The sequence below is a fragment of the Rhinoderma darwinii genome, chromosome 3 (genome assembly GCF_050947455.1).
Source record: "Rhinoderma darwinii isolate aRhiDar2 chromosome 3, aRhiDar2.hap1, whole genome shotgun sequence".
Classification (NCBI taxonomy): Eukaryota; Metazoa; Chordata; class Amphibia; order Anura; family Rhinodermatidae; genus Rhinoderma; species Rhinoderma darwinii.
The window spans coordinates 880438-902749 of record NC_134689.1 but is presented as its reverse complement, the minus strand read 5'-3'; the positions used below and the strand labels follow the sequence as shown (position 1 = coordinate 902749).

Below are 22312 nucleotides of genomic sequence, written 5' to 3'. Positions count from 1 at the left end.
TGCGCGTGTGAACCCAGCCTAATGGTCAAACTTAGACGTCTGGGAAAAACTGTGTCTGCGACACCTCTCAAAAACCATCATCATTCTGGAGCTTCATCAGGGCCTCTACCCAGGTACCATGTCACAAACCTGGGCTGATGGTGTAAGGAGAGTCCCCGGTCTGGGCCTGAACGCTGGAGTCCCAGGAGCTTCTGCACACACGACCACACCCGTCAGTCAATGACAAGTGCCGGATGTTATACACCTGGGGGGGAGGAGGAAACACCGGAATACAATGATGAACATGGGGGGGGGGTGTGTGTATACCGTCTCCGTTATACTGGGGCCTCCGTTATATTGCGGTCTCTGTTATATTGCGGTCTCTGTTATACTGCGGTCTCTGTTATACTGCGGTGCGGTCTCTGTTATACTGCGGTCTCTGTTATACTGCGGTCTCTGTTATACTGCGGTCTCCGTTATATTGCGGTCCCTGTTATACTGCGGTCTCCGTTATATTGCGGTCTCTGTTATATTGCGGTCTCTGTTATACTGCGGTCTCTGTTATACTGCGGTGCGGTCTCTGTTATACTGCGGTCTCCGTTATACTGCGGTCTCTGTTATATTGCGGTCTCCGTTATACTGCGGTCTCTGTTATATTGCGGTCTCTGTTATATTGCGGTCTCTGTTATACTGCGGTCTCCGTTATACTGCGGTCTCTGTTATATTGCGGTCTCCGTTATACTGCGGTCTCTGTTATATTGCGGTCTCCGTTATACTGCGGTCTCTGTTATATTGCGGTCTCTGTTATACTGCGGTCTCTGTTATATTGCGGTCTCTGTTATATTGCGGTCTCCGTTATACTGCGGTCTCTGTTATATTGCGGTCTCTGTTATATTGCGGTCTCTGTTATACTGCGGTCTCTGTTATACTGCGGTGCGGTCTCTGTTATATTGCGGTCTCTGTTATACTGCGGTCTCTGTTATACTGCGGTCTCTGTTATACTGCGGTCTCTGTTATACTGCGGTCTCTGTTATACTGCGGTCTCTGTTATACTGCGGTCTCTGTTATACTGCGGTCTCTGTTATACTGCGGTCTCTGTTATACTGCGGTCTCTGTTATACTGCGGTCTCTGTTATACTGCGGTCTCTGTTATACTGCGGTCTCTGTTATACTGCGGTCTCTGTTATATTGCGGTCTCTGTTATATTGCGGTCTCTGTTATACTGCGGTCTCTGTTATACTGCGGTCTCCGTTATACTGCGGTCTCCGTTATACTGCGGTCTCCGTTATACTGCGGTCTCCGTTATACTGCGGTCTCCGTTATACTGCGGTCTCCGTTATACTGCGGTCTCCGTTATACTGCGGTCTCTGTTATACTGCGGTCTCCGTTATACTGCGGTCTCCGTTATACTGCGGTCTCCGTTATACTGCGGTCTCCGTTATACTGCGGTCTCCGTTATACTGCGGTCTCTGTTATACTGCGGTCTCTGTTATATTGCGGCCTCCGTTATATTGCGGTCTCCGTTATACTGCGGTCTCCGTTATACTGCGGTGCGGTCTCTGTTATATTGCGGTCTCTGTTATACTGCGGTCTCTGTTATATTGCGGTCTCTGTTATACTGCGGTCTCCGTTATACTGCGGTCTCCGTTATACTGCGGTCTCCGTTATACTGCGGTCTCTGTTATACTGCGGTCTCTGTTATATTGCGGTCTCTGTTATATTGCGGTCTCTGTTATATTGCGGTCTCTGTTATACTGCGGTCTCCGTTATACTGCGGTCTCTGTTATACTGCGGTCTCTGTTATATTGCGGTCCCTGTTATATTGCGGTCTCTGTTATACTGCGGTCTCTGTTATACTGCGGTCTCCGTTATACTGCGGTCTCCGTTATACTGCGGTCTCTGTTATATTGCGGTCTCTGTTATATTGCGGTCTCTGTTATACTGCGGTCTCCGTTATACTGCGGTCTCCGTTATACTGCGGTCTCCGTTATACTGCGGTCTCTGTTATATTGCGGTCTCTGTTATATTGCGGTCTCTGTTATACTGCGGTCTCTGTTATATTGCGGTCTCTGTTATACTGCGGTCTCTGTTATACTGCGGTCTCTGTTATACTGCGGTCTCCGTTATACTGCGGTCTCTGTTATACTGCGGTCTCTGTTATACTGCGGTCTCCGTTATACTGCGGTCTCTGTTATACTGCGGTCTCCGTTATACTGCGGTCTCTGTTATATTGCGGTCTCCGTTATACTGCGGTCTCTGTTATATTGCGGTCTCCGTTATACTGCGGTCTCTGTTATACTGCGGTCTCTGTTATACTGCGGTCTCTGTTATATTGCGGTCTCTGTTATATTGCGGTCTCCGTTATACTGCGGTCTCCGTTATACTGCGGTGCGGTCTCTGTTATATTGCGGCCTCCGTTATATTGCGGTCTCTGTTATACTGCGGTCTCTGTTATACTGCGGTCTCTGTTATACTGCGGTCTCTGTTATATTGCGGTCTCTGTTATATTGCGGTCTCCGTTATACTGCGGTCTCCGTTATACTGCGGTGCGGTCTCTGTTATATTGCGGCCTCCGTTATATTGCGGTCTCCGTTATATTGCGGTCTCTGTTATACTGCGGTCTCTGTTATATTGCGGTCTCCGTTATACTGCGGTCTCTGTTATATTGCGGTCTCCGTTATATTGCGGTCTCTGTTATACTGCGGTCTCTGTTATACTGCGGTCTCCGTTATACTGCGGTCTCCGTTATACTGCGGTCTCCGTTATACTGCGGTCTCCGTTATACTGCGGTCTCCGTTATACTGCGGTCTCTGTTATACTGCGGTCTCTGTTATATTGCGGTCTCTGTTATATTGCGGTCTCTGTTATACTGCGGTCTCCGTTATACTGCGGTCTCTGTTATACTGCGGTCTCTGTTATACTGCGGTCTCCGTTATACTGCGGTCTCTGTTATACTGCGGTCTCCGTTATACTGCGGTCTCTGTTATATTGCGGTCTCCGTTATACTGCGGTCTCTGTTATATTGCGGTCTCCGTTATACTGCGGTCTCTGTTATACTGCGGTCTCTGTTATACTGCGGTCTCTGTTATATTGCGGTCTCTGTTATACTGCGGTCTCCGTTATACTGCGGTCTCTGTTATACTGCGGTCTCTGTTATATTGCGGTCTCTGTTATACTGCGGTCTCCGTTATACTGCGGTCTCTGTTATACTGCGGTCTCTGTTATACTGCGGTCTCTGTTATACTGCGGTGCGGTCTCTGTTATATTGCGGTCTCTGTTATACTGCGGTCTCTGTTATACTGCGGTGCGGTCTCTGTTATATTGCGGTCTCTGTTATACTGCGGTCTCTGTTATACTGCGGTCTCTGTTATACTGCGGTCTCTGTTATACTGCGGTGCGGTCTCTGTTATATTGCGGTCTCTGTTATATTGCGGTCTCTGTTATACTGCGGTCTCTGTTATACTGCGGTCTCTGTTATACTGCGGTCTCTGTTATACTGCGGTCTCCGTTATACTGCGGTCTCCGTTATACTGCGGTCTCTGTTATACTGCGGTCTCTGTTATATTGCGGTCTCTGTTATACTGCGGTCTCTGTTATACTGCGGTCTCTGTTATACTGCGGTCTCCGTTATACTGCGGTCTCTGTTATATTGCGGTCTCCGTTATACTGCGGTCTCTGTTATACTGCGGTCTCCGTTATACTGCGGTCTCCGTTATACTGCGGTCTCCGTTATACTGCGGTCTCTGTTATACTGCGGTCTCCGTTATACTGCGGTCTCTGTTATATTGCGGTCTCTGTTATACTGCGGTCTCCGTTATACTGCGGTCTCTGTTATACTGCGGTCTCTGTTATACTGCGGTCTCCGTTATACTGCGGTCTCTGTTATACTGCGGTCTCCGTTATACTGCGGTCTCCGTTATACTGCGGTCTCCGTTATACTGCGGTCTCCGTTATACTGCGGTCTCTGTTATACTGCGGTCTCTGTTATATTGCGGTCTCCGTTATACTGCGGTCTCTGTTATATTGCGGCCTCCGTTATATTGCGGTCTCCGTTATACTGCGGTCTCCGTTATACTGCGGTGCGGTCTCTGTTATATTGCGGTCTCTGTTATACTGCGGTCTCCGTTATACTGCGGTCTCTGTTATACTGCGGTCTCTGTTATACTGCGGTCTCTGTTATACTGCGGTCTCTGTTATATTGCGGTCTCTGTTATACTGCGGTCTCCGTTATACTGCGGTGCGGTCTCTGTTATACTGCGGTCTCTGTTATATTGCGGTCTCTGTTATATTGCGGTCTCTGTTATACTGCGGTCTCTGTTATACTGCGGTCTCTGTTATACTGCGGTCTCTGTTATACTGCGGTCTCTGTTATACTGCGGTCTCTGTTATACTGCGGTCTCTGTTATACTGCGGTCTCTGTTATACTGCGGTCTCTGTTATACTGCGGTGCGGTCTCCGTTATATTGCGGCCTCCGTTATACTGCGGTCTCTGTTATAATGCGGTCTCTGTTATACTGCGGTCTCCGTTATACTGCGGTCTCTGTTATACTGCGGTCTCTGTTATACTGCGGTCTCTGTTATATTGCGGTCTCTGTTATACTGCGGTCCCTGTTATATTGCGGTCCCTGTTATACTGCGGTCTCTGTTATACTGCGGTCTCTGTTATACTGCGGTCTCTGTTATACTGCGGTCTCTGTTATACTGCGGTCTCTGTTATACTGCGGTCTCTGTTATACTGCGGTCTCTGTTATACTGCGGTCTCTGTTATACTGCGGTGCGGTCTCTGTTATATTGCGGTCTCTGTTATATTGCGGTCTCTGTTATACTGCGGTCTCTGTTATACTGCGGTCTCTGTTATACTGCGGTCTCTGTTATATTGCGGTCTCTGTTATACTGCGGTCTCTGTTATACTGCGGTCTCCGTTATACTGCGGTCTCCGTTATACTGCGGTCTCTGTTATACTGCGGTCTCTGTTATACTGCGGTCTCTGTTATACTGCGGTCTCTGTTATACTGCGGTCTCTGTTATATTGCGGTCTCTGTTATATTGCGGTCTCTGTTATACTGCGGTCTCCGTTATACTGCGGTCTCTGTTATACTGCGGTCTCTGTTATACTGCGGTCTCTGTTATATTGCGGTCTCCGTTATACTGCGGTCTCCGTTATACTGCGGTCTCTGTTATATTGCGGCCTCCGTTATATTGCGGTCTCCGTTATACTGCGGTCTCTGTTATACTGCGGTCTCTGTTATATTGCGGTCTCTGTTATACTGCGGTCTCTGTTATACTGCGGTCTCTGTTATACTGCGGTCTCTGTTATACTGCGGTCTCCGTTATACTGCGGCCTCCGTTATATTGCGGTCCCTGTTATATTGCGGTCTCTGTTATACTGCGGTCTCTGTTATACTGCGGTCTCTGTTATACTGCGGTCTCTGTTATACTGCGGTCTCTGTTATACTGCGGTCTCTGTTATACTGCGGTCTCCGTTATACTGCGGCCTCCGTTATACTGCGGTCTCTGTTATACTGCGGTCTCTGTTATACTGCGGTCTCTGTTATATTGCGGTCTCTGTTATACTGCGGTCTCCGTTATACTGCGGTCTCTGTTATACTGCGGTCTCTGTTATACTGCGGTCTCCGTTATACTGCGGTCTCTGTTATACTGCGGTCTCTGTTATATTGCGGTCTCTGTTATACTGCGGTCTCTGTTATACTGCGGTCTCTGTTATACTGCGGTCTCTGTTATACTGCGGTCTCCGTTATACTGCGGTCTCTGTTATACTGCGGTCTCTGTTATACTGCGGTCTCTGTTATACTGCGGTCTCTGTTATACTGCGGTCTCCGTTATACTGCGGTGCGGTCTCCGTTATACTGCGGTCTCTGTTATATTGCGGTCTCTGTTATACTGCGGTCTCCGTTATACTGCGGTCTCCGTTATACTGCGGTCTCTGTTATACTGCGGTCTCTGTTATATTGCGGTCTCCGTTATACTGCGGTCTCTGTTATACTGCGGTCTCTGTTATATTGCGGTCTCTGTTATACTGCGGTCTCTGTTATACTGCGGTCTCTGTTATACTGCGGTCTCTGTTATACTGCGGTCTCTGTTATACTGCGGTCTCCGTTATACTGCGGTCTCCGTTATATTGCGGTCTCTGTTATACTGCGGTGCGGTCTCTGTTATATTGCGGTCTCCGTTATACTGCGGTCTCTGTTATACTGCGGTCTCTGTTATACTGCGGTCTCTGTTATATTGCGGTCTCCGTTATACTGCGGTCTCCGTTATACTGCGGTCTCTGTTATATTGCGGCCTCCGTTATATTGCGGTCTCCGTTATACTGCGGTCTCTGTTATACTGCGGTCTCTGTTATATTGCGGTCTCTGTTATACTGCGGTCTCTGTTATACTGCGGTCTCTGTTATACTGCGGTCTCTGTTATACTGCGGTCTCCGTTATACTGCGGCCTCCGTTATATTGCGGTCCCTGTTATATTGCGGTCTCTGTTATACTGCGGTCTCTGTTATACTGCGGTCTCTGTTATACTGCGGTCTCTGTTATACTGCGGTCTCTGTTATACTGCGGTCTCTGTTATACTGCGGTCTCCGTTATACTGCGGCCTCCGTTATACTGCGGTCTCTGTTATACTGCGGTCTCTGTTATACTGCGGTCTCTGTTATATTGCGGTCTCTGTTATACTGCGGTCTCTGTTATACTGCGGTCTCTGTTATACTGCGGTCTCTGTTATACTGCGGTCTCTGTTATACTGCGGTCTCTGTTATACTGCGGTCTCTGTTATACTGCGGTCTCTGTTATATTGCGGTCTCCGTTATACTGCGGTCTCTGTTATACTGCGGTCTCTGTTATATTGCGGCCTCCGTTATATTGCGGTCTCCGTTATACTGCGGTCTCCGTTATACTGCGGTCTCCGTTATACTGCGGTCTCTGTTATACTGCAGTCTCCGTTATACTGCGGCCTCCGTTATATTGCGGTCCCTGTTATATTGCGGTCTCTGTTATACTGCGGTCTCTGTTATACTGCGGTCTCTGTTATACTGCGGTCTCTGTTATACTGCGGTCTCTGTTATACTGCGGTCTCTGTTATACTGCGGTCTCCGTTATACTGCGGTCTCTGTTATACTGCGGTCTCTGTTATACTGCGGTCTCTGTTATACTGCGGTCTCTGTTATATTGCGGCCTCCGTTATATTGCGGTCTCCGTTATACTGCGGTCTCCGTTATACTGCGGTCTCCGTTATACTGCGGTCTCCGTTATACTGCGGCCTCCGTTATATTGCGGTCTCTGTTATACTGCGGTCTCTGTTATACTGCGGTCTCTGTTATATTGCGGTCCCTGTTATACTGCGGTCTCTGTTATACTGCGGTCTCTGTTATACTGCGGTCTCTGTTATACTGCGGTCTCCGTTATACTGCGGTGCGGTCTCTGTTATATTGCGGTCTCTGTTATACTGCGGTCTCTGTTATACTGCGGTCTCCGTTATACTGCGGTCTCTGTTATACTGCGGTCTCCGTTATACTGCGGTCTCTGTTATACTGCGGCCTCCGTTATACTGCGGTCTCTGTTATACTGCGGTCTCTGTTATATTGCGGTCTCTGTTATACTGCGGTCTCTGTTATACTGCGGTCCCTGTTATACTGCGGTCCCTGTTATACTGCGGTCCCTGTTATACTGCGGTCTCTGTTATACTGCGGTCTCTGTTATACTGCGGTGCGGTCTCCGTTATACTGCGGTCTCTGTTATATTGCGGTCTCCGTTATACTGCGGTCTCTGTTATACTGCGGTCTCTGTTATACTGCGGTCTCTGTTATATTGCGGTCTCCGTTATACTGCGGTCTCTGTTATACTGCGGTCTCTGTTATACTGCGGTCTCTGTTATACTGCGGTCTCTGTTATACTGCGGTCTCCGTTATACTGCGGTCTCTGTTATACTGCGGTCTCCGTTATACTGCGGTCTCTGTTATACTGCGGTCTCTGTTATACTGCGGTCTCTGTTATACTGCGGTCTCTGTTATACTGCGGTCTCTGTTATATTGCGGTCTCTGTTATACTGCGGTCCCTGTTATACTGCGGTCTCTGTTATATTGCGGTCTCTGTTATACTGCGGTCTCTGTTATATTGCGGTCTCCGTTATACTGCGGTGCGGTCTCTGTTATATTGCGGTCTCTGTTATATTGCGGTCTCCGTTATACTGCGGTGCGGTCTCTGTTATATTGCGGTCTCTGTTATACTGCGGTCTCTGTTATATTGCGGTCTCTGTTATATTGCGGTCTCTGTTATATTGCGGTCTCTGTTATACTGCGGTCTCTGTTATACTGCGGTCTCTGTTATACTGCGGTCTCTGTTATACTGCGGTCTCTGTTATATTGCGGTCTCTGTTATATTGCGGTCTCTGTTATACTGCGGTCTCTGTTATACTGCGGTCTCTGTTATACTGCGGTGCGGTCTCTGTTATATTGCGGTCTCTGTTATATTGCGGTCTCTGTTATACTGCGGTCTCTGTTATATTGCGGTCTCTGTTATACTGCGGTCTCCGTTATATTGCGGTCTCTGTTATACTGCGGTCTCTGTTATATTGCGGTCTCTGTTATACTGCGGTCTCTGTTATACTGCGGTCTCTGTTATATTGCGGTCTCTGTTATATTGCGGTCTCTGTTATACTGCGGTCTCTGTTATACTGCGGTCTCCGTTATATTGCGGCCTCCGTTATATTGCGGCCTCCGTATCTGCAGGGGGGCTTCATATCGCTGGGTCGGTGACCACTTTGCGCCTCTCGTTTATTTGACATTTTTGGATTATTTTCAGGATGGGGAAGTCAAAGCTCAAAGGTCCAAATCCATCACAACACGTGGCTGCACTTCCCGGGGCACAACCTGCGCTGGATCCTGACCTTCGTGCTGCTGTTTGTCCACGTGTGCGAGATCGCAGAGGGGATCATGTCAGACTCGTGAGTCCGCAACAAACACGCATCTTATACTCCACTCACATCCAGAGTTGCAGTCACTATTCTGCTGTGTATATTATATACTCCACTCACATCCAGAGCTGCAGTCACTATTCTGCTGTGTATATTATATACTCCACTCACATCCAGAGCTGCAGTCATTATTCTGCTGTTTGTATTATATACTCCAGTCACATCCAGAGCTGTAGTCACCATTCTGATGTTTATATTTTATATACTCCTGTCACATCCAGAGCTGCAGTCACCATTCTGTGCATACATCCTGCCTGTCATGCAGCTTTGGTTGTGTATGGTGGTATCTCTCCGCTCAGGATTTGTGTTGTCACCTTGTTGTGTGCAGGAACATGATGTCGCAGCACCTCCACCTGCACCTGTTCATGCCGGCGATTGTGGGATTTATTGCAGCAACGACCTCCATAATCTATTACCACAACATCGAGACCTCCAATTTCCCCAAACTGTTACTAGGTGAGAGCGCAAAAGGAGCGATGTAGCGAGAGTGCGGGAGAGACGGATGTAGCGAGAGTGCAGGAGAGACGGATGTAGAGAGAGTGCGGGAGAGATGGATGTAGAGAGAGTGCGGGAGAGACGGATGTAGAGAGAGTGCGGGAGAGACGGATGTAGAGAGAGTGCGGGAGAGACGGATGCAGAGAGAGTGCGGGAGAGACGGATGCAGAGAGAGTGCGGGAGAGACGGATGCAGAGAGAGTGCGGGAGAGACGGATGCAGAGAGAGTGCGGGAGAGACGGATGCAGAGCGAGTGCGGGAGAGACGGATGCAGAGCGAGTGCGGGAGAGACGGATGCAGAGCGAGTGCGGGAGAGACGGATGCAGAGCGAGCGCGGGAGAGACGGATGCAGAGCGAGCGCGGGAGAGACGGATGCAGAGCGAGCGCGGGAGAGACGGATGCAGAGCGAGCGCGGGAGAGACGGATGCAGAGCGAGCGCGGGAGAGACGGATGCAGAGCGAGCGCGGGAGAGACGGATGCAGAGCGAGCGCGGGAGAGACGGATGCAGAGCGAGCGCGGGAGAGACGGATGCAGAGCGAGCGCGGGAGAGACGGATGCAGAGAGAGCGCGGGAGAGACGGATGCAGAGAGAGCGCGGGAGAGACGGATGCAGAGAGAGCGCGGGAGAGACGGATGCAGAGAGAGCGCGGGAGAGACGGATGCAGAGAGAGCGCGGGAGAGACGGATGCAGAGAGAGCGCGGGAGAGACGGATGCAGAGAGAGCGCGGGAGAGACGGATGCAGAGAGAGCGCGGGAGAGACGGATGCAGAGAGAGCGCGGGAGAGACGGATGCAGAGAGAGCGCGGGAGAGACGGATGCAGAGAGAGCGCGGGAGAGACGGATGCAGAGAGAGCGCGGGAGAGACGGATGCAGAGAGAGCGCGGGAGAGACGGATGCAGAGAGAGCGCGGGAGAGACGGATGCAGAGCGAGCGCGGGAGAGACGGATGCAGAGCGAGCGCGGGAGAGACGGATGCAGAGAGAGCGCGGGAGAGACGGATGCAGAGCGAGCGCGGGAGAGACGGATGCAGAGAGAGCGCGGGAGAGACGGATGCAGAGAGAGCGCGGGAGAGACGGATGCAGAGAGAGCGCGGGAGAGACGGATGCAGAGAGAGCGCGGGAGAGACGGATGCAGAGAGAGCGCGGGAGAGACGGATGCAGAGAGAGCGCGGGAGAGACGGATGCAGAGAGAGCGCGGGAGAGACGGATGCAGAGAGAGCGCGGGAGAGACGGATGCAGAGCGAGCGCGGGAGAGACGGATGCAGAGCGAGCGCGGGAGAGACGGATGCAGAGCGAGCGCGGGAGAGACGGATGCAGAGCGAGCGCGGGGAGAGACGGATGCAGAGCGAGCGCGGGAGAGACGGATGCAGAGCGAGCGCGGGAGAGACGGATGCAGAGCGAGCGCGGGAGAGACGGATGCAGAGCGAGCGCGGGAGAGACGGATGCAGAGCGAGCGCGGGAGAGACGGATGCAGAGCGAGCGCGGGAGAGACGGATGCAGAGCGAGCGCGGGAGAGACGGATGCAGAGAGAGCGCGGGAGAGACGGATGCAGAGAGAGCGCGGGAGAGACGGATGCAGAGCGAGCGCGGGAGAGACGGATGCAGAGCGAGCGCGGGAGAGACGGATGCAGAGAGAGCGCGGGAGAGACGGATGCAGAGAGAGCGCGGGAGAGACGGATGCAGAGAGAGCGCGGGAGAGACGGATGCAGAGAGAGCGCGGGAGAGACGGATGCAGAGCGAGCGCGGGAGAGACGGATGCAGAGCGAGCGCGGGAGAGACGGATGCAGAGCGAGTGCAGCTCCGCAGTTGGGTGTTACTCAGTGTACGGTTTTCTGCTGTAGTAGTCGGGTCGGGCTGGTTTCCTCGGGTTCGGAGATCTTCCTCTTCCTCGTGTTGCAGCACTCGGTGATCGCGCTCTTATTATCTTGTACTTGTGGGCGGCCGGGGCGCAGCTATAGGGGGTGCAGATGTCGCCCCCGTGCCCTGATGCCTGATTTGCCCCAAGGACCCTCCACCTTATAACAAGATATGAGTATTATAAGGGGCAGGTGGGGGTCCTGGTGCCTCTGGTGGGGGTGATGTGGATTTTAACCCTTGTGTGTCTCTTTACAGCGCTCTTCCTCTATTGGGTCTTGGCATTTCTCTCTAAAACCATCAAGCTGGTGAAGTATTATGAGAATGACATTGGGGTGCACCAGTTACGGTTCTGCATCACGGGGGCCATGGTGGTTCTGTACGGGCTCCTCATGGCGGTGGAAATCAATGTCATCTGGATCCGGGTATGTCGTGGCGGTCTCTGCGCTCCTCCTGTCCGTACTCAGCCGCTCTCTCATATTGCTGTGCCCTCTCCTTCCAGAAATACGTCTTCTTCATGAGCCCCCAAAAAGTGAAGCCCCCCGAGGATCTCCAGGACCTGGGAGTGCGGTTCCTGCAGCCGTTCGTGAACTTACTGTCCAAAGCAACGTACTGGTGGATGAACCCGCTGATCATCGCTGCGCACAAGAGACCCATCGACCTGAAGACCATCGGGAAACTCCCCATCGCCATGAGATCGCTCACCAACTACGTCAGCCTGAAAGACGCCTACGACCAGCAGAAGGTAAAAGAGACTGCAGGGGGCGCTCACTGCTGCACCCCCACACATGTAGATAGTCGCTATACAGGACATCCCTGTGACTTATAAGGGGCCGGTGGGGAGAGGGGCCCAGCTCACAGTCCTGCACACGACTCTACCTTTATACAGCAGAGGCAACAATGTTACCAAGACGAGCTAAAAACACTGATACATTGTAACAAACCATCAGGACAGGAGAGAACTGCAGGACTAGGTCAGGATGGGTTTCAGCCTCTTGATGTAAATAAGAGTTTTCCCATTCACTTACAGCAAGCAGAGATCTTAAATATGGCAAAAAAAAATGGAGACACCAAGTCTATTAGAAAGTTCTACTATATGATTTATTATACAAGGAGTAAACGTGATGGTGATGATTATGATGATGAGGATGAAGGTGATGAGGATGATGATGAGGATGAAGGTGATGATGAGGATGAAGGTGATGATTGTGATGATGGCGATGATAAGGATGAAGGCGATGAGGATGAAGGTGAGAATGATGATGGTGATGAAGATGATGAGGATGATGGTGATGATGATGATGAAGATGATGGGGATGAAGGTGATGATGAGGATGAAGGTGATGATGAGGATGAAGGTGATGACAAGGATGAAGGTGATGATGAGGATGAAGGCGATGATGAGGATGAAGGTGATGAGGAGGATGATGAGGATGAAGGTGATGAGGATGATGATGAGGATGATGGTGATGATGAGGATGAAGGTGATGATGAGGATGAAGGTGATGATGAGGATGAAGGTGATGATGAGGATGAAGGTCATGATGAGGATGAAGGTGATGAGGATGAAGGTGATGATGAGGATGAAGGTGATGATGAGGATGAAGGTGATGATGAGGATGAAGGTGATGATGAGGATGAAGGTGATGATGAGGATGATGGTGATGATGAGGATGATGAGGATGAAGGTGATGATGAGGATGATGGTGATGATGAGGATGATGAGGATGAAGGTGATGATGAGGATGAAGGTGATGATGAGGATGAAGGTGATGATGAGGATGAAGGTGATGATGAGGATGAAGGTGATGATGAGGATGAAGGTGATGATGAGGATGAAGGTGATGATGAGGATGAAGGTGATGATGAGGATGAAGGTGATGATGAGGATGAAGGTGATGATGAGGATGAAGGTGATGATGAGGATGAAGGTGATGATGAGGATGAAGGTGATGATGAGGATGATGGTGATGATGAGGATGATGGTGATGATGAGGATGATGAGGATGAAGGTGATGATGAGGATGAAGGTGATGATGAGGATGAAGGTGATGATGAGGATGAAGGTGATGATGAGGATGAAGGTGATGATGAGGATGAAGGTGATGATGAGGATGAAGGTGATGATGAGGATGAAGGTGATGATGAGGATGAAGGTGATGATGAGGATGAAGGTGATGATGAGGATGATGATGATGATAGTGATGATGATGATGAAGATAGTGAGGAAGATGATGATGATAGTGAAGATGATGATGATGATGATAGTGAGGATGATGATGATAGTGAGGATGATGATGATAGTGAGGATGATGATGATGGTGAGGATGATGAGGATGATGATGATGATGAGGATGATGATGATGATGAGGATGATATGATTTATAAATCCCTGGGGTCACAGATGGTACATGTAATTCCTGTGTTCGCCGCGTGTTCCGCCGGGCGCTGTGGCGGGGGGTTGATGACGTTGTCGCCTCTTGCACGCTGATATTTGGCACTCGCTGCATTTTTCCATTATGAGGTGAGCCGCGATTCTCTGCCGACGTTTACACAAGTGTCTGGGAGGCGGCCAATCAGATTAGTGTAAAGTCTACTGCTCGGGAGACGTCACCAACTGGGGAGGGGCAAATGTTAAAGGGGCACTCCACCCATAATAGTGTCTGACAGGAAGGGAGGTCTCTGTATCTAATCCTATCATGTGTGATACTGTCTGCTGAGCTGTGTATCTAATCCTGTCATGTGTGATACTGACGGCTGAGCTGTGTATCTAATCCTATCATGTGTGATACTGTGCTGAGCCATGTATCTAATCCTATCATGTGTGATACTGTCCGCTAAACTGTGTATCTAATCCTATCATGTGTGATACTGTCTGCTGAGTGGTGTATCTAATCCTATCATGTGTGATACTGTCTGCTGAGCTGTGTATCTAATCCTATCATGTGTGATACAGTCTGCTGGGCAGTGTATCTAATCCTATCATGTGTGATACTGTCTGCTGAGTGGTGTATCTAATCCTGTCATGTGTGATACTGTCTGCTGAGCTGTGTATCTAATCCTATCATGTGTGATACTGTCTGCTGAGCTGTGTATCTAATCCCATCATGTGTGATACTGTCTGCTGAGCTGTGTATCTAATCCTATCATGTGTGATACTGTCTGCTGAGCCGTGTATCTAATCCAATCATGTGTGATACAGTCTGCTGGGCAGTTCCCGGAGATGATGGGGGTTGTAGTGCGGGCTGTTGATATTTGTCTTCCCTCCGTACAGAAGAAGGTGATTGATCGGCCTCACAAGACTCCGTCCATCTGGTTCGCCATCTATAAGGCGTTTGGTCGTCCGATCCTGTTGAGCAGCACGTTCCGCTATTTGGCGGATCTCTTGGGGTTCGCCGGTCCTCTCTGTATCTCGGGGATCGTCCAGCGTCTCGGAGCCACCAGTGAAACCAAGACGGAAGAAGTGAGTCCGGTCCTGCTGGTGATGGGGCCGCGGGGGAGGGGATGGCAGATGTGCAGATCGCAGTCCTGAGTGAGGTCAGTAAGCAAGCAGAGTTACTGTAAGATTAACCTTCATCTCCTCCGTCTCCAGGTCCTGCCCAGCACGGCCTTCATCAGCGTTCACTTCCTCTCCTCCAAGGGGTTTCTGGAGAATAACTTTGTTTTGGCCGTTCTCTTATTTTTGGCTCTAATTCTCCAGAGGACGTTCCTGCAAGCGTCGTATTACGTGACCATCGAGACCGGGGTCAACCTCCGCGGAGCGCTAATGGTGCGTAATAACATTCATAGCGACAATAACCCCACCGCCCCCTCCATCCGCTCACCTGCTCAGTCATATCTATTGCTCCCTGTTATCAGCTATTGTGGGCAGGGGAGACGCTGACCATAGTGATGAGTGACGGGGGGTGCGGAAATATCCCCTCCCCCATGATCACCCCTTTATATCACATATCATATATTCATCATATGTGACTGATATCAGCCGCTCCTCTTATATCACTCCAGCACTATTATATCCTCCAGAGACATTACATCATATGTGACTGATATCAGCCGCTCCTCTTATATCACTCCAGTACTATTATATCCTCCAGAGACATTACATCATGTGTGACTGATATCAGCCGCTCCTCTTATATCACTCCAGTACTATTATATCCTCCAGAGACATTACATCATATGTGACTGATATCAGCCGCTCCTCTTATAACACTCCAGTACTATTATATCCTCCAGAGACATTACATCATATGTGTGACTGATATCAGCCGCTCCTCTTATAACACTCAGTACTATTATATCCTCCAGAGACATTACATCATATGTGTGACTGATATCAGCCGCTCCTCTTATATCACTCCAGTACTATTATATCCTCCAGAGACATTACATCATATGTGTGACTGATATCAGCCGCTCCTCTTATATCACTCCTGTACTATTATATCCCCCAGAGACATTACATCATATGTGACTGATATCAGCCGCTCCTCTTATATCACTCCAGTACTATTATATCCTCCAGAGACATTACATCATGTGTGACTGATATCAGCCGCTCCTCTTATATCACTCCAGTACTATTATATCCTCCAGACATTACATCATATGTGTGACTGATATCAGCCGCTCCTCTTATATCACTCCAGTACTATTATATCCTCCAGAGACATTACATCATATGTGACTGATATCAGCCGCTCCTCTTATATCACTCCAGTACTATTATATCCTCCAGAGACATTACATCATATGTGACTGATATCAGCCGCTCCTCTTATATCACTCCAGTACTATTATATCCCCCAGAGACATTACATCATATATGTGACTGATATCAGCCGCTCCGCTTATAACACTCCAGTACTATTATATCCCCCAGAGACATTACATCATGTGTGACTGATATCAGCCGCTCCTCTTATATCACTCCAGTACTATTATATCCTCCAGAGACATTACATCATATGTGACTGATATCAGCCGCTCCTCTTATATCACTCCAGTACTATTATATCCTCCAGAGACATTACATCATATGTGTGACTGATATCAGCCGCTCCTCTTATATCACTCCAGCACTATTATATACTCCAGACATTACATCATATGTGACTGATATCAGCCGCTCCTCTTATAACACTCCAGTACTATTATATCCTCCAGACATTACATCATATGTGTGACTGATATCAGCCGCTCCTCTTATATCACTCCAGTACTATTATATCCTCCAGAGACATTACATCATATGTGTGACTGATATCAGCCGCTCCTCTTATATCACTCCAGTACTATTATATCCTCCAGAGACATTACATCATATGTGACTGATATCAGCCGCTTCTCTTATATCACCCCAGTACTATTATATCCTCCAGAGACATTACATCATATGTGTGACTGATATCAGCCGCTCCTCTTATATCACTCCAGCACTATTATATCCTCCAGAGACATTACATCATATGTGACTGATATCAGCCGCTCCTCTTATATCACTCCAGTACTATTATATCCTCCAGAGACATTACATCATATGTGTGACTGATATCAGCCGCTCCTCTTATATCACTCCAGTACTATTATATCCTCCAGAGACATTACATCATATGTGACTGATATCAGCCGCTCCTCTTATATCACTCCAGTACTATTATATCCTCCAGAGACATTACATCATATGTGACTGATATCAGCCGCTCCTCTTATATCACTCCAGCACTATTATATCCTCCAGAGACATTACATCATATGTGACTGATATCAGCCGCTCCTCTTATAACACTCCAGTACTATTATATCCCCCAGAGACATTACATCATGTGTGACTGATATCAGCCGTTCCTCTTATATCACTCCAGCACTATTATATCCTCCAGAGACATTACATCATATGTGTGACTGATATCAGCCGCTCCTCTTATATCACTCCAGTACTATTATATCCTCCAGAGACATTACATCATATGTGTCTGATATCAGCCGCTCCTCTTATATCACTCCAGCACTATTATATCCTCCAGAGACATTACATCATATGTGTGACTGATATCAGCCGCTCCTCTTATATCACTCCAGTACTATTATATCCTCCAGAGACATTACATCATATGTGACTGATATCAGCCGCTCCTCTTATATCACTCCACTACTATTATATCCTCCAGAGACATTACATCATATGTGACTGATATCAGCCGCTCCTCTTATATCACTCCAGCACTATTATATCCTCCAGAGACATTACATCATATGTGACTGATATCAGCCGCTCCTCTTATATCACTCCAGCACTATTATATCCTCCAGACATTACATCATATGTGACTGATATCAGCCGCTCCTCTTATATCACTCCAGTACTATTATATCCTCCAGAGACATTACATCATATGTGTGACTGATATCAGCCGCTCCTCTTATATCACTCCAGCACTATTATATCCTCCAGAGACATTACATCATATATGTGACTGATATCAGCCGCTCCTCTTATATCACTCCAGTACTATTATATCCTCCAGAGACATTACATCATATGTGACTGATATCAGCCGCTCCTCTTATATCACTCCAGCACTATTATATCCTCCAGAGACATTACATCATATATGTGACTGATATCAGCCGCTCCTCTTATATCACTCCAGTACTATTATATCCTCCAGAGACATTACATCATATGTGTGACTGATATCAGCCGCTCCTCTTATATCACTCCAGTACTATTATATCCTCCAGAGACATTACATCATATGTGTGACTGATATCAGCCACTCCTCTTATAACACTCCAGTACTATTATATCCTCCAGAGACATTACATCATATATGTGACTGATATCAGCCTCTCCTCTTATATCACTCCAGCACTATTATATCCCCCAGAGACATTACATCATATGTGACTGATATCAGCCGCTCCTCTTATATCACTCCAGTACTATTATATCCTCCAGAGACATTACATCATATGTGACTGATATCAGCCGCTCCTCTTATAACACTCCAGCACTATTATATCCTCCAGAGACATTACATCATGTGTGTGACTGATATCAGCCGCTCCTCTTATATCACTCCAGCACTATTATATCCTCCAGAGACATTACATCATATGTGTGACTGATATCAGCCGCTCCTCTTATATCACTCCAGCACTATTATATCCTCCAGAGACATTACATCATATATGTGACTGATATCAGCCGCTCCTCTTATATCACTCCAGCACTATTATATCCTCCAGAGACATTACATCATATGTGATTGATATCAGCCGCTCCTCTTATATCACTCCAGTACTATTATATCCTCCAGAGACATTACATCATATGTGACTGATATCAGCCGCTCCTCTTATATCACTCCAGTACTATTATATCCTCCAGAGACATTACATCATATGTGACTGATATCAGCCGCTCCTCTTATATCACTCCAGTACTATTATATCCTCCAGAGACATTACATCATATGTGACTGATATCAGCCGCTCCTCTTATAACACTCCAGTACTATTATATCCTCCAGAGACATTACATCATATGTGACTGATATCAGCCGCTCCTCTTATATCACTCCAGCACTATTATATCCTCCAGACATTACATCATATGTGACTGATATCAGCCGCTCCTCTTATATCACTCCAGTACTATTATATCCTCCAGAGACATTACATCATATGTGTGACTGATATCAGCCGCTCCTCTTATATCACTCCAGTACTATTATATCATCCAGAGACATTACATCATATGTGTGACTGATATCAGCCGCTCCTCTTATATCACTCCAGTACTATTATATCCTCCAGAGACATTACATCATATGTGACTGATATCAGCCGCTCCTCTTATATCACTCCAGTACTATTATATCCTCCAGAGACATTACATCATATGTGTGACTGATATCAGCTGCTCCTCTTATATCACTCCAGTACTATTATATCCTCCAGAGACATTACATCATATGTGTGACTGATATCAGCCGCTCCTCTTATAACAGTCCAGCACTATTATATCCTCCAGAGACATTACATCATATGTGTGACTGATATCAGCCGCTCCTCTTATATCACTCCAGTACTATTATATCCTCCAGAGACATTACATCATATGTGTGACTGATATCAGCCGCTCCTCGTATATCACTCCAGTACTATTATATCCTCCAGAGACATTACATCATATGTGTGACTGATATCAGCCGCTCCTCTTATAACACTCCAGCACTATTATATCCTCCAGAGACATTACATCATATGTGTGACTGATATCAGCCGCTCCTCTTATATCACTCCAGTACTATTATATCCTCCAGACATTACATCATATGTGTGACTGATATCAGCCGCTCCTCTTATAACACTCCAGTACTATTATATCCTCTAGAGACATTACATCATATGTGACTGATATCAGCCGCTCCTCTTATAACACTCCAGCTCTATTATATCCTCCAGAGACATTACATCATATGTGTGACTGATATCAGCCGCTCCTCTTATATCACTCCAGTACTATTATATCCTCCAGAGACATTACATCATATGTGTGACTGATATCAGCCGCTCCTCTTATATCACTCCAGCACTATTATATCCCCCAGAGACATTACATCATATGTGACTGATATCAGCCGCTCCTCTTATATCACTCCAGCACTATTATATCCTCCAGAGACATTACATCATATGTGACTGATATCAGCCGCTCCTCTTATATCACTCCAGTACTATTATATCCTCCAGAGACATTACATCATATATGTGACTGATATCAGACGCTCCTCTTATAACACTCCAGCACTATTATATCCTCCAGAGACATTACATCATGTGTGACTGATATCAGCCGCTCCTCTTATAACACTCCAGCACTATTATATCCTCCAGAGACATTACATCATATGTGTGACTGATATCAGCCGCTCCTCTTATAACACTCCAGCACTATTATATCCTCCAGAGACATTACATCATATGTGTGACTGATATCAGCCGCTCCTCTTATAACAGTCCAGCACTATTATATCCTCCAGAGACATTACATCATATGTGTGACTGATATCAGCCGCTCCTCTTATATCACTCCAGTACTATTATATCCTCCAGAGACATTACATCATATGTGTGACTGATATCAGCCGCTCCTCTTATAACACTCCAGCACTATTATATCCTCCAGAGACATTACATCATATGTGTGACTGATATCAGCCGCTCCTCTTATAACACTCCAGCACTATTATATCCTCCAGAGACATTACATCATATGTGTGACTGATATCAGCCGCTCCTCTTATATCACTCCAGCACTATTATATCCTCCAGACATTACATCATATGTGTGACTGATATCAGCCGCTCCTCTTATATCACTCCAGTACTATTATATCCTCCAGACATTACATCATATGTGTGACTGATATCAGCCGCTCCTCTTATAACACTCCAGTACTATTATATCCTCTAGAGACATTACATCATATGTGACTGATATCAGCCGCTCCTCTTATAACACTCCAGCTCTATTATATCCTCCAGAGACATTACATCATATGTGTGACTGATATCAGCCGCTCCTCTTATATCACTCCAGCACTATTATATCCTCCAGAGACATTACATCATATGTGTGACTGATATCAGCCGCTCCTCTTATAACACTCCAGTACTATTATATCCTCCAGAGACATTACATCATATGTGTGACTGATATCAGCCGCTCCTCTTATATCACTCCAGTACTATTATATCCTCCAGAGACATTACATCATATGTGTGACTGATATCAGCCGCTCCTCTTATATCACTCCAGCACTATTATATCCCCCAGAGACATTACATCATATGTGACTGATATCAGCCGCTCCTCTTATATCACTCCAGCACTATTATATCCTCCAGAGACATTACATCATATGTGACTGATATCAGCCGCTCCTCTTATATCACTCCAGTACTATTATATCCTCCAGAGACATTACATCATATATGTGACTGATATCAGACGCTCCTCTTATAACACTCCAGCACTATTATATCCTCCAGAGACATTACATCATGTGTGACTGATATCAGCCGCTCCTCTTATAACACTCCAGCACTATTATATCCTCCAGAGACATTACATCATATGTGTGACTGATATCAGCCGCTCCTCTTATAACACTCCAGCACTATTATATCCTCCAGAGACATTACATCATATGTGTGACTGATATCAGCCGCTCCTCTTATAACACTCCAGCACTATTATATCCTCCAGAGACATTACATCATATGTGTGACTGATATCAGCCGCTCCTCTTATATCACTCCAGTACTATTATATCCTCCAGAGACATTACATCATATGTGACTGATATCAGCCGCTCCTCTTATATCACTCCAGCACTATTATATCCTCCAGAGACATTACATCATATGTGTGACTGATATCAGCCGCTCCTCTTATAACACTCCAGTACTATTATATCCTCCAGAGACATTACATCATGTGACTGATATCAGCCGCTCCTCTTATATCACTCCAGTACTATTATATCCTCCAGAGACATTACATCATATGTGACTGATATCAGCCGCTCCTCTTATATCACTCCAGTACTATTATATCCTCCAGAGACATTACATCATATGTGACTGATATCAGCCGCTCCTCTTATATCACTCCAGTACTATTATATCCTCCAGAGACATTACATCATATGTGTGACTGATACCAGCCGCTTCTCTTATATCACTCCAGTACTATTATATCCTCCAGAGACATTACATCATATGTGTGACTGATATCAGCCGCTCCTCTTATATCACTCCAGCACTATTATATCCTCCAGAGACATTACATCATATGTGTGACTGATATCAGCCGCTCCTCTTATATCACTCCAGTACTATTATATCCTCCAGAGACATTACATCATATGTGTGACTGATATCAGCCGCTCCTCTTATATCACATCAGTACTATTATATCCTCCATACATT

General features: G+C 47.1%; 1 protein-coding gene across 1 annotated transcript in view; it reads left to right on the top strand.

The window, feature by feature from the left end:
* ABCC9 (ATP binding cassette subfamily C member 9) overlaps window positions 1-22312 on the top strand; it is an 83797-nt gene that overhangs the window by 23322 nt on the left and 38163 nt on the right. The window contains exons 3-8 of the mRNA XM_075855596.1: window positions 8793-8934; window positions 9293-9420; window positions 11567-11733; window positions 11811-12053; window positions 14583-14771; window positions 14901-15077. Coding sequence (XP_075711711.1) covers window positions 8793-8934; window positions 9293-9420; window positions 11567-11733; window positions 11811-12053; window positions 14583-14771; window positions 14901-15077 — 1046 coding nt within the window. The remainder of the gene's footprint in view (window positions 1-8792; window positions 8935-9292; window positions 9421-11566; window positions 11734-11810; window positions 12054-14582; window positions 14772-14900; window positions 15078-22312) is intronic.